Source organism: Bos javanicus, chromosome 4, assembly GCF_032452875.1.
Source record: "Bos javanicus breed banteng chromosome 4, ARS-OSU_banteng_1.0, whole genome shotgun sequence".
NCBI classification, from domain to species: Eukaryota; Metazoa; Chordata; class Mammalia; order Artiodactyla; family Bovidae; genus Bos; species Bos javanicus.
The window spans coordinates 113,350,084-113,372,178 of record NC_083871.1 but is presented as its reverse complement, the minus strand read 5'-3'; the positions used below and the strand labels follow the sequence as shown (position 1 = coordinate 113,372,178).

At 60.2% G+C, this 22,095-nt stretch overlaps 2 protein-coding genes across 7 annotated transcripts in view; one reads left to right on the top strand and one right to left on the bottom strand.

Annotated features, from left to right (window-relative positions):
* LOC133246944 (SCO-spondin-like) overlaps positions 1 to 8,194 on the bottom strand; it is a 51,436-nt gene extending 43,242 nt beyond the window's left edge. The window contains 17 exon segments of the mRNA XM_061415486.1: positions 757 to 991; positions 1,174 to 1,339; positions 1,514 to 1,741; positions 1,826 to 2,001; positions 2,569 to 2,686; positions 3,571 to 3,715; positions 4,076 to 4,316; positions 4,493 to 4,664; positions 4,951 to 5,103; positions 5,397 to 5,476; positions 5,567 to 5,725; positions 6,326 to 6,425; positions 6,536 to 6,780; positions 7,011 to 7,190; positions 7,313 to 7,395; positions 7,784 to 8,044; positions 8,145 to 8,194. Of these exon segments, the coding sequence (XP_061271470.1) occupies positions 757 to 991; positions 1,174 to 1,339; positions 1,514 to 1,741; positions 1,826 to 2,001; positions 2,569 to 2,686; positions 3,571 to 3,715; positions 4,076 to 4,316; positions 4,493 to 4,664; positions 4,951 to 5,103; positions 5,397 to 5,476; positions 5,567 to 5,725; positions 6,326 to 6,425; positions 6,536 to 6,780; positions 7,011 to 7,190; positions 7,313 to 7,395; positions 7,784 to 8,044; positions 8,145 to 8,194 (2,792 nt within the window).
* A 2,719-nt stretch (positions 8,195 to 10,913) lies between these two features.
* ZNF467 (zinc finger protein 467) lies at positions 10,914 to 19,810 on the top strand. 6 transcript variants are annotated; one of them, XM_061415113.1, is made up of 5 exons: positions 10,914 to 11,426; positions 13,347 to 13,422; positions 14,229 to 14,345; positions 14,989 to 15,163; positions 17,925 to 19,810. In XM_061415113.1, the coding sequence occupies exons 3-5, from the start codon at positions 14,289 to 14,291 to the stop codon at positions 19,433 to 19,435; spliced, it is 1,743 nt and encodes a 580-aa protein (XP_061271097.1). In that variant the 5' UTR covers positions 10,914 to 11,426; positions 13,347 to 13,422; positions 14,229 to 14,288; the 3' UTR covers positions 19,436 to 19,810. The 6 variants fall into 6 exon arrangements, with proteins under 6 accessions (XP_061271097.1, XP_061271098.1, XP_061271095.1 ...); XM_061415111.1 differs by having other exon boundaries at positions 10,916 to 11,426; positions 15,050 to 15,163; XM_061415112.1 differs by lacking the exon at positions 10,914 to 11,426 and adding an exon at positions 12,384 to 12,971 and having other exon boundaries at positions 15,050 to 15,163.
* Positions 19,811 to 22,095: the final 2,285 nt, after the last annotated feature.

Genomic DNA, 22,095 nt, shown 5'->3' with positions numbered 1-22,095 from the left:
AGCACCTGGCCACACCTGGGATTACACACTGCCAGCCTGCCCCAACACCAATAGGGGCCATTCTCTGGGCTTTGGGGAGGGGCCAAGATACTGAACAACCCTACTCCCAGTACGGGTGGGAGAAGGGTTTCACTGAAGTCTCACCCACCAAACCCTGGACTCTGGCACAGTGTCTGTAGATCTGCAACTTCTCTTTATGTCCTAACTCTTAGAGGAGCCTCTGGACCACACTCAACTGGAATTCAGAGACCTGGGTTCTGTCCTTAGTCATTAACAAGCTCTGTGACTCTGCAAGCTGTTTAGCCTATCTGCACCTCAGTTTTCTCATCTGCAAAATGGCAACAATTCTTCTACTTCCTACTTTATTAGGGTATTGGGCTTCCCTGGTGGCTCAGCAGGCAAGAAACTGCAGGAGACCACAGGTTTGATCTCTGGGTGGGGAAGATCCTCTGGAGGAGGGCATGGCAACCCACTCCAGCACTCTTGCCTGGAGAATCCCATGGACAGAGGACCCTGGAGGGCTACAGTCCATAGAATCCCATGACTGAAGCAACTTAGCACACATAGAAGAAGTAAGATTAAATAAGGTAATGTACATAAAAGTGCTTTATAAGCCCTAAAGTGCTCCACAACTGAGGGATGTTATCAGTGCTCTGATGGGCATGCCATCCTCCCCACATCTGTCACCCTGTTTCTCTAAGCTCCACCTTTTCACCCCCAAGCTCTTTGCTTCCCCCCACAGGTCTCCGCTCTCACCAGTGGTTGCAGTCCTTCATAGTAGCACTGCCAGGGGCATAGCGATGGGCCCCAAGCTGGCAGGGGCACAAGTTGGGGGGCACACACTGGCCCTCGGGGTCCCACAGCAGCCCTAGGGGGCAATTACAGCCGGCCACACAGTTGTCCAGCTCCCCACAGTCTTCAGGCTCCCCGCAGTTGCGACCGCATGCTGGGGCACACTCCTGGTACTCCTGGCCACCAGGACACAGGACAGCTGGGCACAGAGACACATGCAGGTCAAGGGCTGCTCTGCCCCCTTGCCTCCAAAGAAAGCAAAGCCAGCAATCTGCAGAGGTCAGAGATCCTTCTGGGACCCTCCCCTGCTGCAAAGCCCCTGGATCCCCCTGTGCTGGAAGGATGCAGTAAGGGTGCAGCTAGCTGGCTGAGCAGACTCACGGCAGAAGGTCTGGTTTCTCCAGGAAGGCAGGGCACCCTCCTGGGCACAGCGCCGAGCATAGGCCGCAAGCACGGGACACAGGCAGTCCCGGCCAGGGGTGCAGCCACACACAGCTGCCAAGCAGCGCAGGTGGAACGGCTCCCTGTCCACCAGCCCGTGGCACTCCTTGGAGGGAGACAAGGAAATGGGTCAGCTCCTTCCTATGGATTCCCCACTGCCACCTCCTGGTGCTCAGCATGGCTCAGAGCGAGGCCCTCCCAGCAGCCCAGAAGGATGGCAGGGCAGGTATTGATCCCATCTTACAGGGGCAAACAGGACGAGTGCCCCCAAGCTGGCTACCTGGAAGGTTGGGCCATGCAGGATGGCACAGGCTACCTCCGCGAAAACCTGGCGCTCAGTGTGGGTGCTGCAGGGGGAAAGCGGAGTGCTGGCCTCCAAGGAGCACGTTCCCCCGCCTGCCACCTGGAACTTGCTAGCAAAGGCGGTGATACTAGTCTCCACATCGCCAGCAGGGGTCAGGAAGTCATCCTGCTGATTCCGGGTGAAGGTGCCACACAGACCTTGCACCTGGGCCGCAGGAGTGGGCACAGGACAGTCAAACCCAGGCCCACAGCAGCCGGGCCCAGCCACTCATCCACCCTCTGGGCACACCTGGTGGGCGTGGTGGGGGTCCAGGGTGATGTAGGCTGCAGGGTCAGACACTCCCCAGAGGATGCGGGCACCAGGCCAGCGCAGCAGCAGGAAAGAGGAAGAGGCCCGGGAGACACTGAGGCCCCCAGCTGCACTCCAGGGCAAGGCCACATCCTGACCGTCGACCAGCACAACTCCTGGAATAGGAGGAGGGGGCCACCCACAAAGGGCTGGGCTAGGCCGATGAGGTGGAGGGAAGGCACATTTCGGGATGGGGCTGTTAAGAAAGGGAAGGACCCAGGGTAGGAGGTGGGGAGCTCTGTCTCAGTGGGCCGCTCACCCTGAGCAAGGGGAACCAAAGTGACCCCTGGGAAGTCACCCATCCCACCTGAGCAAGCCCCATGGGACACTTGGCACCCACTTGGCCTTTGCCCTTGGAGTCAGTGTGCAGGAGGAGCTGGGAAGGGCCTGCCTGGACTAGGTATACCGTGAAGCCTTTCAGCTCCTTCAGAACCCTTTGAACTGTATTTTCCCCTGAGATGGGGCAGGCAGAAGATGGTAGAGTGAGGGGAAAGCTGAGACAGTGACCTCGGTTGTGGGAGTCTAGCTGGAGAATTTGGGTTCAGGAACCACAGGGCAGTGTGGCCAGAAAGTGCTGGAGAGAAGCGGAGTCCACAGGGAGAGGGGAGCGGGAAGGAGGCCACTCCGGAGGGCTGTTGGGTGCGGAAGGCCTGGAAGGCAGGAACCCTGAGAGCTGGGGCTACCTGAGTCCCTGAGCTGGACGAGGGTGTCCCCCAGGGAGACAGAGATGGCATGGAGGCAGCTCCCAGCGTCACAGTCCCCGTGTTCCAGTACAATCAGCAGCTGCCGCTTGGCAAAGTCCTGGGCAGATGGTGAGGAACGTGGTGGGGATGGTGCGGGAGGATCCCTCCTGGGCCTCTCCTGTTTTACTGGACACCCATAGCCCACACCCCGGACAGCTCCCACAGAACTGTGCTGACCGCTTGCCAGCCAGCCACATTCTATGAGCTGAGGGGCTTAACCCTCACCAAGGGCTGGGATGTGTGACTGTGGCATGTGTGACTCGCACGTGCACATGTGGAAGTGTGTGACTGTGTGTGTAAGCACGTGCACATGTGGAAGTGTGTGTGTGCGCGCGTGCGCGCGCGCATGCACAGGTTCGGGCAACATGCCTCCTCCCCCTCCCTCCCTGTGGGGACATATGCTCACGTCTCTGAGTGCCCTCAAGGGTGCACACGTATGAGAGCGTCGCAGGAGCCCCTGTTTATGTCCACGTGTGTAAGAAGGTGCCGGGTCGGAACCTGGGAAGTCACCTCACTTTACCGGGGGAGGAGGGCTGGGGACGAAGGCGGACCCTTCTTTATTTGCGCCCCTCGCCCGCCCCCGGGGTCGTTTTGCAGGAAGGAGCGTGTGTGACAAGCCCAGCCGTCCCATCTGTGAGAAAAGGGCTGTGCGGGTGGGTTCTGCGTGGCGCCCCCGGCCTGCGGCGGCGCCGACAGAGAGACTTCCACGGGAACCTGAGGCGGCGGCGAGAACCCGGAGGGCAGGCTCGGGGGTGTGCACGGCTGCCATCTTCCCGCCGGAGCCGGGCCGTCTCAGAGTCTCCCTGGACGGCTGTCTCGTTTATTCAGCGGTTTCCTTACAGTCACTGCTCTCCCCCACCCCCACCAGCACCCCTACGAGGGCCCCTAGGACTCTGGCACGACTCCCCGCTTCCGCTCCCGCCGTCTGCCCGCGCGGCACACCTGCACCAGGATGAAGCGGCAACCGGCGCGGCCGCGGAAGGAGAAGCTCCGCCCATCGAAGGTGACGTAATGCCCGTCCCCGCCTACCGCGCACTCGGCGGCGCACGGCGCCTGCGCGCAGAGCCAGCGGCCGTCCCTGCACTCGCTGCGGGCGCAGGGGCGGAGAGACCGCGCTCAGGGTCCGCGCCGCCGGGGTTCGGGAGTGGGGGTGGTACCGAGCTGGAGACTCCCTCCCACCCCCACCCCCCCAACACTCTGGTTTCCCCTCCCTCCCCCGGCGCTCCCTTCCCTCCCGTTAGGACTAGAGGTCTGCTGATGGAGGTCGACCGCTGGGTTTTTAAGCAGGACAGTCAATTATAACTTGAGAGGTCACAGGTCACTTGCGAGGGAGGCTCCTCCAAAACGGAGGCAGGTTGCAGCGCAGATGGCATAAGAGGGATCAGAAGTGACCTACGGGTAGCCCTTCAGCCCCCCGCGAAGGGGCCCGCCAGGCCCGCGCACCCACCACGGGTTGCAGAGCTGGCGCACGGTGTCCCCGGGCTCGTAGCGCCGGCGTCGGCGGTAGCAGGGGCAGCGGGCGGCGGGCACGCACAGGGCGCCGTCCCAGAAGAGACCCGGCGGGCACTCGCAGCCGCTCACGCATTCTTCCCCGCAGCTCCATTCGCTTCCCTCCCCCACTGCCGAGCAGCTGGGCGGGCAGGCCGAGGCGCAGTCGGAGTACAGCTGGCCCCCCGGACACAGGCGCTCTGCGGAGTATAGGGGTGGGCTGTAAGACCCAAGGAGTTCCCCGCCTCCGGCCAGAGCCCAGTGGCGGAACCCCACCCCAGGGAAAAAGGAGCCACGCGAGGGCCCTCGGTCAATCCCCGGATTCCACAGAGGGGAGGCCAGAGGCTGGGCAGAGACGGGCAGGCAGCCGCCCTACCGCAGAAGCCGGGCTTCCTCCAGCGCACCGCGATGCGCCTAGCCGCACAGTCCTGGGCGTAGCTGGCCAGGGTGGCGCACACAGCCTCCAGCCGCTCTGCCCGCCCACTGCCCGCTGGGGCCCCAGCACAGTAGGCGAAGAGGCAGGCCTCGTGGTACTCTGCAGGGGGCACCTGCCAAGACAAGACAGCCCTTCAGCAACCAGCATCCAGCGCCTCCCTCCTTTTGCTTCTCAAACGCCTTTGTTTTACGATCAAAAATGTGAACGCTGCAAAGGACATTAGAGATAACATATTGGGGCCATCTCATCTCCCAGAGATCAAATCAAGGCAAGTGGGGCAGGGTGCCCTGACCCATGCCCCAAAGCAATTTGGTGGCAGGACCAGGGGCCCCGTTTGGCACCACCCTAGCACTCGTCACCTCTCTAATGCCTGATGCCACCTCCACCCCCATCCATACCTGGGTGTGGCATTCTCTGAATGGGCCTTCCAGCAGCTGGTGGCACACATCCTGGGCTTCAGCCCGAAGCTGGCCAGCCTCCGTGCCCGTCTCTGTGCCCCTCAGGGGGTCCTCACAGCCTTGAGCTGCCTCCACCGCATCCAGACACCCAAGCTAGGGACAATGGGAGTCAGGCCAAGGAGCGAGGATGAGGGATATTAACCAGGACATCAGGAAAATGGCCATTGCCCTGGCAGCTGGTTCAAGACCCCACCCTCATGGCCACCAGCCCAGACATCCTGGGACTGTGGAGGGCAGCAGAGTGGCAAGCCCAAGTGGATGTGGGGGCCAGGATCACTGTGAACCCACAGGGAGGAGGTTAGATAACTAGCTAGTGAACCAAAGCTTGTTGGTGACCAGGTGGGTGAGCAGGCAGAAAGCGAGGGAACCCAGCACTGCAGTCTCACCTCTGAGTCTGGGAGTCTCCAGGAATTCCCAAAGGTGGCAGCTAAGGCAGCCAGTCCCCCGCCGGGCTCTAGGAAGTCATCTGGGGGAGGTTGAGGCAGAGCGGCTATGTCTGGGGACTCCTGTCTCCCCTTCCTTCCCACAGCAGCAACCAAGCCTCACCCCCACTCACCCTCAGGCTGGCCGTTGTAGACCCCACAGAGGCCTTGAGTCTGTCCCTGGAGCTCCTGGTCCACAGAAATGGAGACGGAACTGGACCGGTCCAGCCGCACAACGACCCCCAGGCCTCCCGACAGCACCAGCCAGTCCCCTTGCCACTGCAGGCTGAGCCCTGGGCAGGAGAAGTGGGGAGTCACAGCCCCACCCCTCCCACCATCACACCAGGGCTCAGACTGCCCTGGGAAGGAGAAAAGGGCTTCTCACTATCCTAGAGAGTTCTGCACCCTACACCCTTTAAAGCAGAAGCCACTGGTTTCCCATCACAGACCTCTTTTGAGAAGTTCATGAACACTATGGATGCGCTCTTGAGAATAAACTACAGGTAAACAACAACACACACACACACCCCTACCTCACTCCCCAGACCCCAGGCAAGACAGAATTCTGGGAGGAGCCTGACCCATCTAGCAGCATAAAAGCCCCGCCTCTGAGGCCTGGGTGTGGGGGTGAGTAGAGGGAGTTTCCCCAGGTCACCCTGTGAGGGGGCGGGTTGCCGGGGTAGGGGATGAGGACCACGACCTCCTGGCATCTCAGCAGGCTCCCTCATCTCCAAATGCTGACTCCCAACAGCTGTGGGGGTGTTGGGAGGCTGCAGGCGCCCACCCAGCTGCCCAACTTCAGCTGCCCTCTGACCCGCGCCCTGCGGATAGACAGACTGTTCCAGAGAAGTGAATGGGGCCCTGGGCCACCTCCTGGTGCCCACCTGCCTTACCAGGGAGCAGCTGAGATGCCCCCTCGGGTACCAGCCGCCCGTTCACAGAGACGTTTTCACCCTGGATCAGCACCTCCTCTGGTCCCATCATTACCCGGGCCTGCGGGGGGCGAGGGGGCGGGTGACACGTCAAGGAAGTGTCAAGGTCAGTGGCCCTCCTCCTCCTGTGTCCAGCTCCCTCTCTCTGTCCGGATCCATCTCCCTCCTCACCAGCTGACAGTGCCCAGGCTGGGGACAATGCCCCATGGGCTGGAGGTGGACGGCCCAGGTGGCATCAGCCGCACCCGCCAGCAGGTAGGTGCAGCGGCCCAGGAAGTGGAAGTGGCGTCCATCGAAGGTGCGATAGTGGAAGCCGGACCAGGTGGCGCAGGTGGCCGAGGGACGCTGGCGCTGGCTCCAGAGCTGGGCCACAGCCCCCGCCAGGGGCTGCAGGATGGCTGGGGAGGGTGTGCTGCCTGGGGGAGATACACCAACGGTGACCTCTGAGCGCGGGAAGCGGGGTGGAGGTGGTCAGTGCGCGGTTACCAACGGTGACCAAAAGTGGCGGGCGGCTTTTCTGAGCAAAGAGGGCAGTGGGCTCCACAGAGGGATCCAGAGCTCAAGAATTCTAAGTGGGGTGCCTGTCGGGGACAGGGTCCTGGCTGGGGCTGTGCTTTTCACACAGGCTGGAACTCTGCGGACCCACCCAGTCGACTGTGGTTGGAGCAGCTGTGGCAGGTCTGGGAACGGCCATCCCGCCAGCTGTGTCCCCAAGGTTGGGCACAGCACTCCTCCAGACTTCCTGCAGACGCATTCACTGAGCCTGCCCCCAGGTTGCACAGCCAGGTGGCAAAGCAGTGGCCCTCAGGGCTGGCCTCTGCAAGGGCTGCGGTGGATGGAAAGAGAGAATGGGGTGGACCCAGATATTCCGCCTGGACCCGGCTTCCCTCCCCAGGCAGCCTGCGGCCTCCAGGAAACCCCGGATCTGGGCTGATCCTGGGTGCTTACCTAGGGTGCAGTGGGTGCCCCCCCAGCCTGGGCAGCAGGCCCTCACTGTCCGGTTCCAGGCAGCAGGCCGGGTCTCTGGCGGTCTGGGTCCATGGAGCAGGGGGAGGGAACAAGATGGCAGCATTCAGCCCCATCCCTGGGAATGGCCTGGGACATTGCCTCTGGTCACCTGCTCTCTAAGAGGCTTTAATGTGTAATTTTCCATTCTTGGTGTCAATTTCCAAAGCGAGAATGATCTCAGGAAGGCAGACTGAGGGGTAGGCAGAGGCAGCAGGCATCTTGACCCTGCCTGGCACTGCCCATGGATGTGCCCACTCATCCACCACCCCATTCCCCAATTTGGCCCCCCTTGAGTCCACCCCGGACCTGCTTGCCAAACGCCTGCATCACCAGGCCACCCCCCAGTCCTCCCCCACTCTCAGGAGGTCACCCCACTGCTCTCGCCAGCCCAGCGGGCTCCTCGTCGCTCACTTGTAGATGGCACAGAGCCCCGCACGGCCACTCCAGGTCAGGTCCAGCCGCCAGCCCCGGCGCTGGTAATGCTGGAGGCTGGCACAGGGCACCAGGTCCTCCTGACGGGGGGTGACTTCCTCCTCCACCAGGACGGTCTCTGTCTGCTCACACCACCGCCTGCCCACGGACGAGGACCAACAGCTGTGACCACCGTCCCCCTCTGCCCGAGAGGCCCTGTCCCGCGACCCCACTCCCTGGGAGAGTTTACTGAAGAGGAGGCTGACTTAAGCTGGCTGAGGGAGATGAGGAGGGAGTCTGGCCACCCCAGAAGGTCCTAATCTCGGGGCGGGAGGAGAAGGCCCTGAGGTGGGCTCCTTACCCATTAGCCAGTGCCCATGCCGCCCCGAAGAGGAGGGCAGGGAGCAGCATGGTGACCCCCGGTCACCTGTCGGGGGGCTCTGAGGCTCTGTGGAGGCCGTGCTGCGGCAGGGATGCAGAGAGGCCAGGCCAGGGCTCCCCGGCCCCCCACAAGGTGGCGGCTGCTGCAGCCTGGCCTCGAGGGTCCAAGGCAGCCTGAGGCAGTGAGGGCGAGGCCTGGGAGACTGGGCAGGCTTTATCTCAGCCCTGTGCCCCAGAGCACCAGCTGCCCAGAAGCACATTGGACCTGCCTACACATGGCATGGTCCCCTCCAATGCCAACTCTCCCTAGAAACAGTGCCCTTCCTGGGGTGTGTGTGTGTGTGTGTGTATGTGTGTGACACTCTGGGCCTCCAATAGCCCACACTCCCTGGAAACAGTGCCCTTCCTGGGGGGTATGTGTGTGTGTGTGTGTGAAACTCTGGGCCTCCGAGAGCCCACACTCCCTGGAAACAGTGCCCTTCCTGGTGTGTGTGTGTGTGTAATAAGGGGATCCACGTGTGTGTGTGTGTGTCTGTGTGTGTAATGAGGGGCCACAGCCAGATACTCTGGGCCTCTGATAGCCCACACTCTCAAGCCCTACCACCAACTACTGTGGACATGGACAAACCACACTCTTTCTGGGCCTCAGTTTCCTTACTAGTAAAAACCTCAGGGCCTCCAGGAAATCATGGCGGGTGGGACAGGGGCTCCATGAATACTTTGAAATTGTGTGTGTGAGTGCTTTTCTGATGACAGTTCCACAACTTCTATTAGATTCTCAAGGGGAGCCATGAACCCACTCCAGGGTTGAGTCACAAGGCCACCGCCTTCCGGCCCTCAAGTCCAGAGTATCTGAGCCTCTCCCCTGTCCCTTTTCTGTATCTCCTGCCCCTGCAACCCCACAAACCAGGCACTCCAGAAACGAGGGTCGGTGAGCAGAAGGAATGGGGTTTCCAGGGTGGTTGGACTGTTTGGGGCCAGGGGTCCCTCTGTAAGGTCTGACTTCTTAGTGAGGGTGATGACGTGTGGCCAGCTGGGTCCACCCTGGTCCCCTAGGATTCATGGGATCCAGAACCAGGAAGCTCAGACAGGGCAATGACAGCCAGCCTCAAGGAAGAGTGTTTGGGGTAGGAAGGGGGGACTGCAGGAGGCAGAGGGGCCCTGGAGACAGCTCTCCCAGCCCTGGGGGCCAGGCAACCGGATGGAATAATCTGGAGCATCCGGTTAGAAGCCAGCAGCAGCTCGCTCCCCAGGGGAATCCTGGTTACATCCTGGTTACTGGTCCCCAGGGGGATCCTGGTTACATCCTGGTTACCGGTTACCAGCTCCCAGGACACCCAGGCCAGAAAGTGCCTTGGGCCTGGTATCCCATAACCCTCCAGCCCCCAAGCCTGATGTGCCTGACTCCAAACATCCCCCACAATCACTGCACCTGTGGGGGTGTGTGTGTGTGGTGGTGGGAGGAGGAGGTGGCTGTCAGGAACCAGAGCCGTGCCAGGCATTCTTCTGGGCCAAAAGGGAATGCCGTGAATCTCTCCAGGAGCTCCTGGATGGGGTCTCTGGAAAGGTCCCAGGTCAGGACCTGGACACCCAGCTGTCCCCAGCTTTCACACATACAGACCTGGACACACCCTCCGGCACCTCACGCCCTCACACTCTGCTGCAGGTGTTACAAGGACTCACGCGGGTGCTCTGGCCTTGCACAGGCACACGGCCGTGTGCTCTGTTCCCAGGGCCATCCTGCAGTCTAGAGAGCAGGCCCGGCCCTGCTGGCTGAAGCAGCGCATCCAGAAGGGAAGGTAGAAGGGCCCTTCACAGCTGACGGTACCCTGTCCCTGTCTCCATCATCCTAGACATCAAGAAACACTGGTGTGGCCCGGTGGCTCACCGTGCCTCTCTGTCCCCTAGGATCCCCTCCGAGTGATGGGGGGGTACAGTCAGGGGAGCCTGCTCTTTGCTCCAAGAGCCAACCTCCCTCCCCATGCCCTGCTCTAGGGAACCTGAAGAGACTGGAGAAGGAGGTTAGGGAGGGAGGCCTGGAAGAACCAGCCCACAGTTTGGATGGAGGAGGATGGGATATGGGGAGCTTTCAGGGACTGGGGTGGTGTCCCAGTGGCAAGGCTGCAGAGAAACATCACAGCCCAGGGCGGGGTCCTCTGAGGGTTGAGGGCATCCCTCCAGCCGGCCAGGAGGCTCCGGCCCATCACGCCCAGGGGAGTACCCGCCCCCCCCCCCCCCGCCCCCGGGAGGCAGAGGCTCCCCTGGATGATGCCCTGGCTTCTTCAGGCCTTCACACCAAGCGACTCCGGCCACACCCCTGAACCTCCTCCCCCTACCAGCCCTGCCTTGTCCCAGGTGACCTAGTTGGAAGCCCTGACCCCCATTTCCACTCCGAAGGTCAAGTTCTTCGCAGGCACCGGGGCCCACGCCTGGTCTCCTTCGGGCTCACCTCGAGGCCCCGAGGACCATGGGGTGGGGGGAGGGGGAGCGGGTACGAGTCGGGGTGGGTCCGAGCGGGATCCGCTGGAGAGCTGGACAGGGCCAGAGCCTGCCAGACAGACCCCACCGACCGACAGTCGGGGGACTCCATCCCCAATGCCGCCGGAACGCAGCGAACGCACACACACTCCTGGCGGGGCCTCGCGATTCAAAGACCGCAGCCCAGACGCTAGCTCCCCTCCCCCGAGCAGGCCCCCCTCCTCTCCCCCCAACTCCTCACCTCCTCCCCCACCCCACCCCCCGACGCCCCGCGCGCCACCTTCCCCGGGCTCCTCCCTCCACGCCTGCCAGCGCCCTCCCTCGCCGCCCGAGTGCCCGTCCTCCCCTCCCTCCTCCCCTCCCCCATCCCTCTCCCCCACCCCTTCCCTTCCCTTCCCTTCCCTTCCCTTCCCTTCCCCTCCCCGCTCCTGCGTTCCCACTTTCCGGCACCGACCGCGGGCCGTCGTTGGTCCAGACCGTCACCTGCCCGCCGGGACCCCGCTGGGCACCCCCTCCTCCCCCAGGGCACCCGGTCCCTGACCCGCCTCCCCTCTCCCCTCCTCCCCCGCAGCTCCCCTGCTCCCTCTCCCTCTGCGTCTTCTCCTCTCCCCCTCCCCGCAAAGTTTCGGGGCTGTCAGTCTGTCAAGTCTCTGGGGCCGTCCGCACCCGAGCTGCAGAGCCCGCGAGGGGGAGCAGGAGAACCGGGCGCCCGGGTCGGGGCCAGGTCGGGGCCGCGTCGGGGCCGGTTCCCGCCGCACCCACAGCAGCCGCCCGCGCCGCGCAGGTGACAGCCCCCAGGGTGCGGGCGCCGAGAGCGCGGGGTGGGGGGAGCGGCTGGGAAAGGGGGGCCCCGAGGGCACAGGAGGGGCGGGGGCTGGGGGAGAGCTGGGTGTTGGGACGGGGGAAGAGGAGGGCCTGGCTGGGGTGGGGGAGGTCAGGGTTCCGCGGAGAGCGGAGAGACCGACCCGGAGGGCTGGGCTGGCGCCGGGGACCGGGGGCCGCGTGGGGGTCCAGAGAGGGGGACGGGTGGGAGGCCCTCAAGGAAAGGAGGGGGAGGGCTCAGGGGAGGGGGCCCGGGGGAAGGCGAGGAAGGGGAGGCGCGGGGACCCGGCGTTCGGGAGGGGCGCGAGAAGGGCGCTGACAGGTGAGCCCGGGAGCCCGGAGCGGCGAGAGCGAGATCCGGGCGGAGGGGCCGGGGCGGAGGGCCACGCGGGCGCGGGGGGCGGGGAGGCGAAAGGGGTCCCTGGGCTAGGGGAGGGAAACTTGAGAAGTCGGCGGGGAGCAAAAAAATGGGGCAGGGGGCCACCGAGCGGGAGCGGAGGTGAGCTGGGAGGCTGGGGAGGGGGGCGCACGGCCGGGCACGGGGGCCAGAGTGAGCGACCCAGCCGCAGACCCCGAGGTTTGGGTGGGGGGCGGCTAGAGAAGGAGGCGGGGGGGCGGGGGCTCGGAAAGCGGACGGGAAAGGGGCGGGGGCCGTTCTGGGGAGTGGGACTCGGGAGGGAAGGGAAGCGAGAGGCTGCCGGGGAGGCGGAGGGGGAAGGGAGACGGGGCCTCGGAGGGGGAGGGAACCGAGGTGAAGAGAGGAGAGGAGAAGGGAAGCCGGGGTGGGGGAGGAGAGGGCCGGGGAGGGGAGGAAGGAAAAGAGGAGGGGGAAGGAAGGGAGGGAGTGTGCAGTCGGGAGGGGTGAGGAGGCGGGGGACGAGCAGGGAGAGCCCGGAGCGGCGGGGGAGGCGGCCCCGGCCCCCGGGAGGGGGAGGGGGAGGGGTCCGCCGCCGCGGAGGCTGCCCCGGCGGAGGGTCAGGGGGGCGGTGGCAGTGCAGCGCAGACCGGAGCGGGGCCGGGAGGGGTGGAGCCGGCGGGCTGTGGGCAGGGGCGGGGCCGGGGGCGGAGCTGGGGAGCCAGCCAGCTCCCTTGGGGAGAGAGGGCGGAAGGCGGAGGGCGAGGGAGAGGGGAGGGGTGCAGGGACGGCTGCCAGGGAGGCTGTCGGGGGTGGGGTGGGGGTGGGGAGGGGAGTCTGCTGGGGGATGGGCAGGGGACCCGCAGGAGCCGGAGCCGCCTTGGGGGCTTTGAGGGTCGGGTGTCCGGGCCTCGGAAAGCCCCGCGGGGGAGGGGCGATGGTCTTGAGGTCGGGTTCTGGGATAATGCTGTCAAGAGCTCTTTCCTGCCTTCGGGGAGGACCCTCCTCCGACGGCCTCCCCAACTCGTGGCCCCAAGCAGTGATACCTCCGGCCCGCCCCCCACCCCCACCCCAGGCTGGCTCCTGTTTCACCAGCTCCTGCGATGACAGCTGGAGGGCCAAGGAGACGAAATTCCCTGCTCCTCACCGCAGGTCTCCCACCCTCCACCCTCTTCCCAGAGAGTCGGTTGATTCCTGACACCCCCAGGCAAGGGCCCTGGGGAGGAGGGGGTGGTGGTGGGCAGCGCTGATGCGCTGGTACTGGACCCCAGTGACGTGCAGGTGGGGGTGAGAAGCTGATTTCCAGCGCTGACCCCGAGCTTAGCTTGTAGAAATGGCTTCAGCCCTTTTCCTCACCTTCAAAGGCATCTGCTTTCTGAAATCCACGGTCCCTCAACTCCCTCACCGTCCCTGAGGACATCCCTTTCGGAGCCCCTGGGGCTAGCTGATGGGAAGAGGTTGGGCAGAGCCAGGGCCCAGGTAGAAGCTGCAGAGGAGAATCTGAACAAGGATGTATGTTCTCCTTAGGGTCCGTGGCCAGATCCCCAGGAGGAGTCACCCTGGGTTGCCATGAGAGAGACCTTGGAGGCCCTCAGCTCCCTGGGTGAGCCCACAGAACTGGAGGAACTTGGGTGGGGGGCAGGGGAGTAGGAAGCTTCAAGGGCATACCATGCCTGTTGTTGTTCAGTCGCCCAGTCGAATCTGACTCTTTGCAACCCCATGGACTGCAGCACACCAGGCCTCCCTGTCCCTCACCATCTCCCGGAAGTTTGCCCAAGTTCATGTCCATTGCATCAGAGATGGCTTTTCACGGATCACTGCCTTGTCGTGGCAAAGGGGCTTGCATAACACAATGAAGCTATTAGCCATGCCCTGCAGGGCCACCCAAGACGAATGGGTCAAAATGGAGAGTTCTGACAAAACATGATCCACTGGAGGAGGGAATGGCAAACCACCCCAGTATACTTGCCATGAGAACCTCATGAACTGTTACCAGGCCTGCTGCTTCCCTAATTCAGACCGTAGAGCATCCCAGGAGGCTGCGACCCTGATACCCCTGAGACCCTGGGGGCCTTTAGGGCAGCATCCTTTCTGGTTTCATCACAAAGAATGCCTGCCTGGTCCATGCTGGAGGTTGTGCTAGTACTAACAGAACACCAGGAGAGTTAAATCTATTCTGTCTCTAAATCTATTCATCTCTGTCCTTGATTTGATGTAAAGCAGCTAAGGTTGATATTTGGTCAGGCTGCTGGGGAAGCTGGTTGTCCCTTGTCCGTGATGGTTAGAGACCTCGCTTTCCTTAACGCCCAGGGAAAACTCTTTTGGGCTGGGACAGGGAAGAGCAACCGTCTTGGATCACCTCTTCTGTACGACATGCTTGACTTGCACCCATCCTTTTGCCTGTAATAGGACTCTCTGTGGGACAGCCGGAGATGACCCCCCAAAGTGAGCCTGGGGAACAGTCCCACGATGCCCAGGAGCGGATGTCTCCTCCCCAGGAACAGAGAGTGCTGGGTACATGCTCAGGTAAGTGGGGACCATGGAAGCTGGCTCAGGACGGAGTCCTCCTTCCTTCGTCAAGTATTTATTGAGCACCTACTAAGTGCCCCACGCTATTCTAGATACCAGGGATACCTCAGTGACCAAGGAGACAAAAGATACCTGCCTTCCAGGAGCTTAATCCTAGTGAGGACAGAGGACTAGCAGACAACAAATGTAGGAATAAATGCACTTATAACCTGGGTTGGAAGAGGCTTTGTGGGTGGGGCAGGCAGGAGGATTGAATAGAGGTGTGAGTCGGCCTCATTGGGAAAGTAAGATTGAAAGAGGTGGCTAAGCAGATACAGGGAAAAGAAGCCTAAAGCGGGCGTGGACCTGGCCTTCTGACTTTCCCATCTTCTCCAGTGATTTGCCTGGAAACTGGGGCCCATCTGGTAGCTAGGAAGTTCCCCATCTCTCCTCCTAGGGCCTCTTGGAAGCCTCAGGACAGGGACCATTCTTGCTTCCACTCTCTTACACTTACATGTTTGAAGCCCCTCACACTTGTGGCTCTTGCAACCTGCATGGCCTGGGGCAGCTGGGAATTCAGCCCCTGCAGGTTTGATATGGGACCAGTCCTGCCTGTGGGGCTGGAGCCGGGGTTTCAGAAGCCCCTGCCTCCTGGCAACAGGGGGGACCTCTCTCCATCTCTGGTGTCTGCAGCATCCTTGAGGTAGCCTGTTCTCTGCCAGGGCGCGAGGCCCCCAGGCCGGAGAAAGGTGCCCACACGGAACAAGCTGAAACTCCCTGCAGAGAAGACCAGGTGTGTGCACCACGCAAGCCTGAGCCCACGGGCTCCTGCCCAGGTGAGTCTTCCCAGCAGTCCATCCTACCAGGGGGCCAGGCGGAGGGAACAGGGGTGTGCAGGCATCGTGTAAAAAGAAAGCCACCCCAGGGCCTTCCAACCCAAGATGAATCAGGCCCTGCCACCTTTCTGCTGTAGAGCTTCAGCACCCAGCAGGAATTCTGCATCCACAGACAACAGGAATCAGAGAGGCTAGTCACCAAAGAGAAATACACTTTCAACTTCCACGTCTTCCGGAAGTCTTACCTTTCCATTCTCTCTCCCCCAGTCGATGTTCACACTTGTTGACAGCATGAATCATGATTCCCACGAAGACACGTGGTGTCAGTGTCGATCAACCTTTTCATTGTCATCCCCAGACCTGCTCCCTCCCCCAAATTTCCATTGACCTTGGTGCTACCCAGATGAACTGTTGTACTTGATGCATCTCCCCCATATCCACAGTGATCAAATAGTTGGTTCTCTCTCCATAACCCTACCCATCACTTCCTTCCATCACCACCAGCCTTATCACCTCTTGCCTGAGTGATGTCACCTATTCCACAAGGGCTTATTTGGTGCCCACTCAGGCTAGGCTGTTTTAGGTAGAGCAGAAAGAGATGGGCTGTAGAGTCACGTGGTCCTGGGTTCGAATCCCTGCTCCACGTGTTTATAGCTGAGTGATCTTGGATAGGCTACAGGAGCCTCAGTTTGTTCACAAGGAGGAAGGGTAACTTCTGCACAGGGGTTTGGGTGAAGGTTTGTGAGAGTGTACACACAGTGCCTCATCTCCAGTTGGCTCTCAGTACATGATGGCAATCCTCAAGCTGTCTGCCCTCCAGAGACTGAAATCTGACACCAATATGAGCTAGAAGAAAGAATGAAAAGAACAAATAACGATAAAGCCACATCACAAGGAAGTGTAGAAGAGTCAACCGTGTTTATATGAGACCCTCATGTGTTGGATTTGTCAAAGCTTTTGTTGGTTTGTGCTCCATGTTGAGAGAGGTGTAGACTTCAACTTGGATGAGGCTGGAGGATGGGAAGACATCCTTGGCTGACTTAGAAGTAGGCAAGTTGACATATTAATAACTGGGGTTATAGGACACCAGCTTGCCTGAAGTGAGGGGTTTATGCCTTGGAGTATTGAGAGAGTTGGACTGGGTTGGGGTGAGTCTCAGATGCAGCTAGAGCAGACTTTATACTGTAAATAATGGAGAGCTATTGATGGTTCTTTGGTAGCAAAATTGCACAAAGAAAATGAAAGTGATAGCGCAGTATGATAAAGAGCTGTTTGAAATGGATGGATGGGTAAAAGAAACTGGAAGGAAATCTAATTGTGATAGTTCAAGCCCCATGCTATTTATTACAGACTTTTAGAGCCAGACAGGAAGTCCAACCAGCTGGTTCCAAGGCTCTGAAACCAGAATCACTTTGGGAGCTTGAAAGAAAGGAAACATTCATGGGCCTGGGTCCCCTAGATGCACTTAAAAAGTTCCCCAGGAGATTAGGACATGGCACCAGATTTAAGCACCATGAACCGGTCCATTGCTTACGCCTAAGCAAGCTAACAAACTCAACTCAAAGAAAACTCAATTCAAAGAGATTAAGTGACTCACCCGTGGTCACACTGCTGCTTAGTGGCAGAGAAAAACCCAAATGGACCCTCCCAGTCTGGGTCCTGAAATCCTTCCTCTTGGCTGGGTCATCTCAGTGCCCAAGAAGGGCAGAGCACCAGGGGAACCTGTATCAAACCTGCTTCCCCCAGAGGGCCTTCCCTGTGTCTCCAGAGGTTGGCACCATCCATTGGTTCCCCATGTCCTGTAAACTCAATCCTCTTCTTAAACCGGGATTTCCCACCTGGCCCTAGACGTGAAGGGAGTAGGAGCAGGGGGAAAGCCTTTGAGAAACCACAGGGAGGAATGCAAAGGTCTCTGGTCAGTGGCAAGGAGTTAGAAGATCCCCTGGAGAAGGGAATGGCAACCCAGGCCAGTATTCTTGTCTGGAGAATCCCACGGACAGAGGGGCCTGGCGGGCTATACAGTCCCCTGGGTCGCAAAGAGTCGGACACAACTGAGCAAATATCACAAAAACAAGGTGAGTGTCAAGATCAGCCCACAGGAGGATGCGGAAGACCTTCTCCTGAGGGCAGTGGAGTAGATCCAGGAAGGTGGGGTGTTTGCTGATAAGCCTGCTGAGCTGCAGTGGATTCACAGGGCACAAAGGGGAGTTGCTCATCTGCAGATGGGAGACTGTGGTTCCAGAAAGGAGTGGGCTGGACAGCAAGATGGGGGTGGCCCCCCTTCGCATGGGCCTCTGACCCCTCAGAGTGAAAGCTGAAGACTGAACCCTGAGGGTAAGGGGTGCCCACCATAGCGGCAGGGTCTCCTTAAGGAGGCAGGCAAGCCAAGGAGAAAGCACCCCCTGGCTTGGAGAGCCTGGGAGGAGGACTTAGGGTGGTCCTCCGATTTGGACATTTCCAGGAACTTTCCAGTGGAAGGAGCAGGAGCTAGGCTTAGGGACTTCAGGAAGTGGTGGTCCTATTGGCAAACAAACAGATCAGGTGAAAGTCAGTCAGTCCATTCTTTGCGACGCCCATGAACTATACGGTCCATGGAATTCTCCAGGATAGAATACTGGAGTGGGTAGCCTTTCCCTTCTCCAGGGAATCTTCCCAACCCAGGAATTGAACCCAGGTGTCCTGCATTGCGGACGGGCGCATTCTTTACCAGCTGAGCCACAAACGTGGTGTTTAACAGACTCGCCTTGTTTTGCCCTTTCAGGGGACGAGTGGATGATTCGGAAGGTGAAGGTAGAGGAGGAGGAGGAGGATCGGGAGGCCCACGAGGAGGCGGAATGGCCCCAGCATCTGGCATTACGCCCCAGCCCCTTTCCCCCGCCTGACCTGGGGTCTCTGGCCGCCGCGTATAAGCTGGAGTCGGGGGCCCCAGGGACACTGGGTGGGCTCGCGCTGGCCGGGTGGGTCCCGACCGCCTCGGAGAAGCCCTACGGCTGCGGGGAGTGCGAGCGCCGGTTCCGGGACCAGCTGACCCTGCGGCTACACCAGCGGCTGCACCGCGGCGAGGGCCCGTGCGCCTGCCCCGACTGCGGCCGCAGCTTCACGCAGCGCGCGCACCTGCTGCTGCACCAACGCAGCCACCGCGGCGAGCGGCCCTTCCCCTGCTCCGAGTGCGACAAGCGCTTCAGCAAGAAGGCGCACCTGACCCGCCACCTGCGCACGCACACGGGCGAGCGGCCCTACCCGTGCGCCGAGTGCGGCAAGCGCTTCAGCCAGAAGATCCACCTGGGCTCGCACCAGAAGACGCACACGGGCGAGCGGCCCTTCCCCTGCCCCGAGTGCGAGAAGCGCTTTCGCAAAAAGACGCACCTGATCCGCCACCAGCGCATCCACACGGGCGAGAGGCCCTACCAGTGCGCGCAGTGCGCCCGCAGCTTCACGCACAAGCAGCACTTGGTGCGGCACCAGAGGGTGCACGCGGCGGCCGGCCGCACCCCGCCCTCTCCCGGCGCGCCGGCCTCGCCCACGTCCCCTGCCTCGTCCCCCACCGCCTCCCCTCCCGGACCCAAGCCTTTCTCCTGCTCCCACTGCGGCCTGAGCTTCGGCTGGAAGAAGAACCTCACCACGCACCAGCGCCTGCACAGCGGCGAGGAGCGCCCTTTCGGGTGCGACGAGTGCGCGCTGGGCGCCCCTGTAGACCCCGCGGCCCCCGAGCCCTTGGCCTGCGCGCCCCGAGGCACTCCGGCGCTCCCGGGCACTCCGGGCGGCGAGCGGTCCTTCCTCTGCCCCGAATGCGGGCGCAGCTTCGCCCACGGGCAGCACCTGGCGCGACACCGGCGGGTGCACACGGGCGAGCGGCCCTTCGCCTGCGCTCAGTGTGGCCGCCGCTTTGGCTCGCGGCCCAACCTGGTGGCCCACTCCAGGGCCCACAGCGGCGCCAGGCCTTTCGCCTGCGCGCAGTGCGGCCGCCGCTTCAGCCGCAAGTCGCACCTGGGTCGCCACCAGGCGGTGCACACGGGCAGTCGGCCCCACGCCTGCGCCGTGTGCGCCCGCAGCTTCAGCTCCAAGACCAACCTGGTCCGCCACCAGGCGGTGCACACCGGCTCCCGCCCCTTCCCCTGCCCGCAGTGCGGCAAGAGCTTCAGCCGCAAGACCCACCTGGTGCGACATCAGCGCATCCATGGAGGAGCCGCCCACCCGGCCTCCGGATCTGACCTCTCGAGCCCAGCCTGGCCCACGTCCACCGACGTGACCGCACCCGCGCTCTTCTTCTGAGCTTCGTTCTAGGCCGGACCCGGCCTTTCCCTTCTTTTGCTCCCTGGTTCCAGAGACCCATGCCGGACATCTCCTGAACACCGTGGCTTGGATTGCCCGTGGCCGTTTTCCTCTCTTCTCCATCCTGCTGGGGAAAAGTCTGGAAAGGATACCTGGCTTTGGCCTTCTGTGTCTGAGACAGGGCTAAGAGTAAACCCTTGATGGGAACAGTTTAGGCCTGAGTCCTTGGAAATCTCCCACTAAGAGACCCCGTGGGAAAGATGATGTTTCCTGGACCACTCCCGACCGAGGACTGAGTCAGGAACCTCTAAGGGAGCAGGGAAAGAATGGCGATCTGTGTACTGAAAGTTTCATTAAAATTACAATCCAAAGGTTCTGGGGCTGTGGAATGAGTTGGGGATGGAACCCCTGACTTTTCTCACCCACCCTTTTCTACCTTAGTCCACACACACACACTCCTTCCCATCCTATCTGGGTGAGTTCAATTTAGCCAGCTGCCAATAATGGGCTTTCTCAAATCAAAATATGATACAGCTAATTGCTGAATTACTCTCTTGCTCCCTGACCTTAGCTCAAATCTGACAAGGAAGAAGCATCGGTATACATTTCTCATGCCAGGGATCGAAGGCTAAACCGTAGGGAAGACAAAGAGAGGAAGCAGGGTGCCCCTGGCTGTTCCCATGGAGACAGGGTGCCACCGAAGGCTCTGGAGCTCCAGGGCTCTGCCTGGGTTTGCAGCTTTCCCAGGGGGATCTCAGAACAGCAGCCCCACCTGCCACTCTGCCTGGCAGCAGGGGGAAGGACGTGAGTGACAGATGAAGGTTCCTGTAAGTTCTCTTTATGATGGCGTCTTGATCCAGACATCTCTAGCTGAGCTGCCCTAGCCGAGGCCGACAGGAGAGCTGAGTGACCCGGAGGGGTAGGATGATGGGGGAAATGTGTTGAACTTGGAGTGAGAAGTCTTACACTTGACCTTTCCTCAGTCTCTTTAGGACTTGGAGCAGAGCCCTTCATTTTCCTGGGTCTCTGCTTTCTCATTTTAATAAGATTGTTGATATTGATGAGGGCTGAAGATTTTTTCCAATTCTAATGTCACGATCAGCAAGGTAGCACTAGTGGTAAAGAATCTGCCTGCCAATGCAGGAGACATGAGACATGGGTTCAATTCTTGTCTAGGAAAGATTCCCCTGGAGGAGGAAATGGCAACCCACTCCAGTTTTCTTGGCTGGAGAATCCCATGGAGAGAGGAGCCTGTGGGGCTACAGTCTATAGGGTCACAAAGAAGCAACTTAGCACAAAGGTTTCAGAATAACCCTAGCAAATATTTACTGGGTGCCAACATTGTGCTAGAGGATGAGAAGGTTGGATGGCATCACCAACTCAGTGGACGTGAGTTTGAGCAAGCTCTGGGAGTTGGTGATGGACAGGGAAGCCTGGTGTGCTGCAGTCCATGGGGTCGCAAAGAGTCAGACATGACTGAAGTGAACTGCTTTGTGCCAAGTCCTGCACTAGGCATGGGCAACAATAGTAAGCAAGACAGACAGGCCCCTCTGCCCTCACAGAGCTTACAGAAAACAGGAGGATTGTGGGGCTAGGGCCAGCGCAGAGGGCACTGCGAGTGGATCCCAAAATCTAGGAAAAGTCAAGGGAGGTTCACAGGTTGAAGACACCTCTAGAGGGAGCCCTGAAGGATGGGCGCACGCAGCAAGTGACTAACTCCTCTTCCTGGTCCTTTTCTTGGGTTCCCACCTCCTTCCTATCCAGGTCTTGTAATTCCAGTTGTTTTATTTTATTTTATTTTTACTTTACAATATTGTATTGGTTTTGCCATACATCAGCATAAATCTGCCACAGGTATACATGTGTTCCCCATCCTGAACCCCCCTCCCACCTCCCTCCCCATACCATCCCTCTGTGTCATCCCAGTGCACCAGCCCCAAGCATCCTGTATCGTGCATCGAACCTGGACTGGTGATTCATTTCATATATGATATTATACATGTTTCAATGCCATTCTCCCAAATCATCCTACCCTCTCCCTCTCCCACAGAGTCCAAAAGACTGTTCTATACATCTATGTCTCTTTTGCTGTCTCGCATACAGGGTTATCATTACCATCTTTCTAAATTCCATATATATGCATTAGAGGCTCCAGTTTAATCCACCTCATTACAACTGATTCAAATGTATTCTTTTTAATGGCTGAGTAATATTCCACTGTGTATATGTACCACAGCTTTCTTATCCATTCATCTGCTGGTGGACATCTAGGTTGCTTCCATGTCCTGGCTATTATAAACAGTGCTGCAATGAACATTGGGGTACACGTGTCTCTTTCAATTCTGGTTTCCTCAGTGTGTATGCCCAGTAGTGGGATTTCTGGGTCATAAGGCAGTTCTATTCCAGTTTTTTAAGGAATCTCCACACTGTTCTCCATAGTGGCTGTACTAGTTTGCATTCCCACCAACAGTGTAAGAGGGTTCCCTTTTCTCCACACCCTCTCCAGCATTTATTGCTTGTAGGCTTTTGGATTGCAACCATTCTGACTGGTGTGAAATGGTACCTCATTGTGGTTTTGATTTTCATTTCTCTGATAATGAGTGATGTTGAGGATCTTTTCATGTGTTTGTTAGCCATCTGTATGTCTCCTTTGGAGAAAT

Coding starts and splice junctions, on each gene's coding strand:
- ZNF467 (XM_061415111.1), top strand. CDS start 13,389: ATGAGAGAGACCTTGGAGGCCCTCAGCTCCCTGG. Junction 13,423..14,228: donor GGAGGCCCTCAGCTCCCTGG/GTGAGCCCACAG, acceptor TGCCTGTAATAG/GACTCTCTGTGGGACAGCCG. Junction 14,346..15,049: donor AGTGCTGGGTACATGCTCAG/GTAAGTGGGGAC, acceptor GTTCTCTGCCAG/GGCGCGAGGCCCCCAGGCCG.